Below are 4797 nucleotides of genomic sequence, written 5' to 3' on the forward strand. Positions count from 1 at the left end.
TAATATACTAATTGGTACTAATTACCATAATATCAGCCTCAACATTTTGGTAAGTAGCCTATATTGTGTCATTTTTAATATCACGTGACAAGAATAAGATGCATTATGATTGCAACCTATTGGCATATGTGCCACTACACTAACAACATACAGAGCTTTTGTTGCCTCTAATACTTTCTTGTTGAGCAATCAGCACAATAAACAACGCTTTGTTCAAACTGAACATGAATATTCAAAGAAATGACCAGTGGCAAACTGAAAAATATATCATATATATATTCTCATATATATATTCACACACACACACACACATATATATATATATATATATATATATATATATATATATATATATATATATATATAAAAATAAGTGTCTGCTATCGTGATGTACAAAGAACATTGTAAACGAACCCAATGACATACGTAAGCACACAGTAAGTGTGATGGTACACAAAGGATACTGTCATTTATTTTTCAGTGTGACCACAATTTCAGTGATGTCTACTATTTCTAGTGTTTTCCTCTAGTCAACTTGACAATATTCAATTTTTTGGCCTTATTACTTCCAAATGTATCATCCAGTTTCATTTGCATCACAGAGATGAAAGAAGGGGGTAAAGCATCCTTCTGTCAAAAATGAATGAACATATTCTCCCACTGCAACACAATTCAGAATGATTTTAATGATATAAATTAAACAGATGGGGATGACCCAAATCTGAGATCACTTTAGCTATTACAGGTACAGGTCTTCATATGAATTCAAGGTACTCAAGTCATTTTATTCTGGGTGATCATTTTGGGGCTTGACTAATGAATTCATACATATACAGGCAGCCATCCCAAAATATTTCAGTAAAAACCTTGAAACTAAATACTAAAATGGATAAGGTACTCTGGTGTAGATTTATATATTGGATAAATATTCAAAATACATTTCTAATACTTTCAAAAGCAGCTGAAAATGTGTGGAGGAAGAGAATGCGCAGTTTGATTTCAATCACACAACAAAAAAACATAACAAAAACAACAGAGAACACCTAGATCAATTAATTTCTGTTTCTGCACTGGCTAAACCAAAGTATGACACAATAATTCACATTCTGAACATAACAATGATGTCAAATACTGAAATAGTTCAGTGGGACATTGAATCAAACACAAGGGCCAGGGTAGAGAAATTACATTACTTTTTTACAAACGTTTGTATTTTGCAGTTTGCCAACACTTGCATTGTGTATGGAATACAACAAATCAATATTAAAACTGCTGAAAAAGAAAAAAAACAATAAGAGGATGTCCTTTAATAAACGTCAAAGGATAGCTGTATGAACACACCTTTAGTGGTCAACCAATCAAACCAAGCGCATCAATGAATACATGCACCAGGTCTGGGCAGCCGTGGCCTACTGGTTAGCACTTCAGACCTGTAACCGGAGGGAATTGCAGGTCAATTTCTTTGGCTACATTTTTAAGTCAATTCTTTAATTCTTTAAAGCTTTTTTTTTTTTAGAACCTAAGCATGCACTATTTCATAAAAATGACATTTAGGGATAGTAAAATTCATTAAATATAGAAACTAAAGCGAGGCTCGTGCCAGTTACAGCATTATTCACCTCATACAACTCAAAGGCCAATGCTTCTCAGCCAAGGACGTGCCATTTCCATGGTCAGATAAGCGCTTGTTAAACATTTAAAAAGCACCTTGGTAAAGAATGTATTCTTCCCTTGTAAAAAAATTAAAGTTTTTCTCATTTCCACCTTACAACCTCAAGGTCATTCGACAGTTGGAAGATTGATAGAAAACCACGGTCCTATGCATAGCTCACAAAGATCACATTCATATTAACAATGCACACTTCGGCTTTTTCGTTGATATGTTTTGGTGCTTAAAGACGTTTCTTTCTCCCTCAAATACACTGAGTAGGCATACACTGGTAAACACAAATCACTCATGCTTGGCATTATATAAAACCATACAGCCTTTCACTCTTAAGAATGCCCCGTGTCTATACATATATATACATATTCATAATCAAACATACACATATGTATGTATGTATATGTATATGTATATATGTCAGTGTGTGTGTCCGTGTGTGTGATTTCTTGGCGGAACACAGACGTGTGTTAGATGGCAGACTCGGGCTCCTCACATCTCCCTGGCCTCCGCTGCTGCTCCTCTTCTCCAGCATCTTCTGCGGACTCTCCTTAGCCTCTTTGGCCAGGCGGGCCTTACGCCAGCGCTCCACCCAGGGGATGAGGCACAGCATGGCCCCGCCGATGAGGGGGGGGATACCTGCCAGGTAGAAGGCCACGTCGTAGCTCATCAGCCGGTCCCTCAGGTAACCTGTCAGTGGGAGCATGGGGGAAGTCCACAGAGTTTATTTAAAACAGGATATCAGAATATATGAACATCCTCCTGCCAACCCCCTCCATCATCTACACACACACACACACACACACACACACACACACACACACACACAAAGAGCCCTACAGCCCTTTGAGTAGAGCCACTGATGAGCCCCATGACATGTCTCTATGGAGACAGCTTGTCTCTTTCATTTACTTATCCCTGTCATTGACGTTCCACTCAACCTATATTAAATTCCTCTCTCTGGAATTCCAGTGAGAAAAATAGCCCACTTGTCCAGCAGGACAGTGTTAACCATTTGCACATGACCTGGCCTTGCTCCCTCTCACTCTGCCATGTGTCTGTGACACAGGCAAGACGTTAGCCTAATTAAACTAGCGCTCACAGGAAGAATCGCTGCCTGTGCATTCACATTCCACTGTTAGCATATGCAGTGCATTTCTAGCTGTACATATAATTGTGCTTATTACAAGCCAGTGAGTAAGAATGCTGGCATGCTGTTCTCCGAGGTAGTACGTCGGCTTTTCTGCTTTTCTTTAAGACACTAAGCCAACTGTAAAGCTGCTAGCTTGTTACCTCAGTTATAAAGGATGTCTATTCTACAACAGTCATCTACCTTACTAAGCCATGGCCCGTCCTAAATGAACATAAAACTCTCCCTTGGGTGCCTTGAGATTCACTGTCAGGCAACAGCCAGCAGAGGGCACTGCAGGGTTCCTACACATTTTCCATCTCAAAATTCCATACTTTTTCCATACTAAAATCTTCAAACTTCTCGGTAGATTTTTCTGACCATATTCTAGACATTGTCAATGGAGCGTTCTATTAGCATTTGAAGAGCTGTATAATAATGTTTATTATTAACTTGTTAGCCCTCAGAAAACACTTGCCCATTGTTGGATACTTTTCATTGGGGAAGTGCTGTGCTGGAAGGTGCACTCACATTTTTAGTTCTCTTTAGATACAGCATAGCCTACATACATGTATGTTGGAGACTAGTGCACTGCTGGCAGAGGCCTCACCGTAATCAGTATTATTTGTTTGCAATAAAAGTTTATCAGATAATGCAGTATCCATGTCTTGGTAACTTTTACAAAATCAAAAAAGTCTACCAGTGTTTTAGCAGAAAATAGCAGAGCTACGCAAACATACCAGTGCACAATAGGGCATGTGTATAGAACAGGGGTTTTGGTACCAAAGTCCCCTTCTGTGAGAGATTTTTTTCTGAGGACCCCCATTCAATTCTATCTTGATGATGTGGACTGACAGTTAAGCTACACAGTACTCAGTTCCTACTCAGTAGGAATGGTTCATTATGACCTGAGTGAAGTGATTAAGCTTAGTACTGTAGATGCAATAGTCTGGAAACACAAATATTTCTCCATACCCTTGTTTCTTTTTTCCATACTTATCCAGACCTGGAAATTGCTCAAATGAAATTCCATACTTTTCCAGGTTTTCCATACTGCGTAGGAACCCTGGCACTGTGAGAACAGAATTTCTCACCTCACAACCTACGCAAGAGCACTGCAGCATACCGGGCTTGCATTAGCATTTTTCTTTGTAGCAGTGTATCTAATATTTAAATATCCGGCTACTGTCTTCACAGCCAACTCCCATGCAGTCAATCATTCAAACAATGAATTTAGTGTTTGTTGCTTAGAAGCTCATAGCTAAAAGAACAAAAATCAGCAAAACGTAGATTAGCAAGAGCATTCAGGGGTTTCCTCATGCTCCTCCATTATCAGCTGGAGCAGGCCTAACGTACCTGCGATGGGTGGCCCTACGGTCATGGGCACGGACATCATGCCCAACAGGAAGCCGATGGCCTGGGACACGTCCTGTGGGCCGACCAGCTCAAAGGCGATGGGCGCCATGATGCAGATGAAGCAGCCATCAAACAGGCCCATGAGCAGTGATAGCAATTATTTTAGGGTTTCAAAACTACTTTTAGTAAGCCATGTGGCCCCTCTTGGAATTAAACACAGACACCCTCCCCTCCCCCAATGAAATGCCAATGTACTGGTTCCAAGGGCTATCAGATCCACAAGACAAAGGATGTTACCTTGCTATACTGTATCCATGTCATGAAATGTAAATGTATTCATGTTTGGTATCATTGTAATAGTCTCAGTACAATTAACGAGACAATCAATCAGTATGATTGTAATGATTTAATTGTAAGAATGTTTGGAACGTTCTGAAACTTCCGGGTCACACTACAGATGGCTGCTTGATACTTGTGCTCCCCGACGGTTTTGATCTAAAAACACTTTTGATTATACTAAAGTGAGATTTAGCGAACATGAGCAAAAACAGGGTTAACCCAAAAGGCAAAAAATTACAATCTGTGAATGAAGAAGAAATGAATCGAACCGAAGAATTGTCTCAACAACACATTGCTAGCCGAGGCAACT

At 39.5% G+C, this 4797-nt stretch overlaps 1 protein-coding gene across 3 annotated transcripts; it reads right to left on the bottom strand.

The window, feature by feature from the left end:
* Positions 1-412: 412 nt before the first annotated feature.
* Positions 413-4421, bottom strand: LOC125299704 (monocarboxylate transporter 10-like). Of its 3 annotated transcripts, none has more exons than XM_048251099.1 (3): positions 4149-4421; positions 2160-2353; positions 413-1430 (listed from the first exon to the last, which is right to left on the bottom strand). In XM_048251099.1, exons 1-3 carry the CDS (start codon positions 4288-4290, stop codon positions 1425-1427), a joined length of 342 nt encoding a protein of 113 aa, XP_048107056.1. In that variant the 5' UTR covers positions 4291-4421; the 3' UTR covers positions 413-1424. The 3 variants fall into 3 exon arrangements, with proteins under 3 accessions (XP_048107056.1, XP_048107055.1, XP_048107054.1); XM_048251098.1 differs by having other exon boundaries at positions 2129-2353; XM_048251097.1 differs by having other exon boundaries at positions 413-2353.
* Positions 4422-4797: the final 376 nt, after the last annotated feature.

Source organism: Alosa alosa, chromosome 8 (assembly GCF_017589495.1).
Source record: "Alosa alosa isolate M-15738 ecotype Scorff River chromosome 8, AALO_Geno_1.1, whole genome shotgun sequence".
In the NCBI taxonomy this organism is placed as follows: domain Eukaryota; kingdom Metazoa; phylum Chordata; class Actinopteri; order Clupeiformes; family Clupeidae; genus Alosa; species Alosa alosa.

What these genes read in the sequence shown, in the direction of transcription:
- LOC125299704 (XM_048251097.1), bottom strand. Translation starts at nt 4,290, where the DNA reads ATGGGCCTGTTTGATGGCTGCTTCATCTGCATCATGGCGCCCATCGCC. An exon ending in CGTAGGGCCACCCATCGCAG is followed by an intron (nt 2,354 to 4,148) that starts GTACGTTAGGCC and finishes TCCCACTGACAG; the next exon opens with GTTACCTGAGGGACCGGCTG.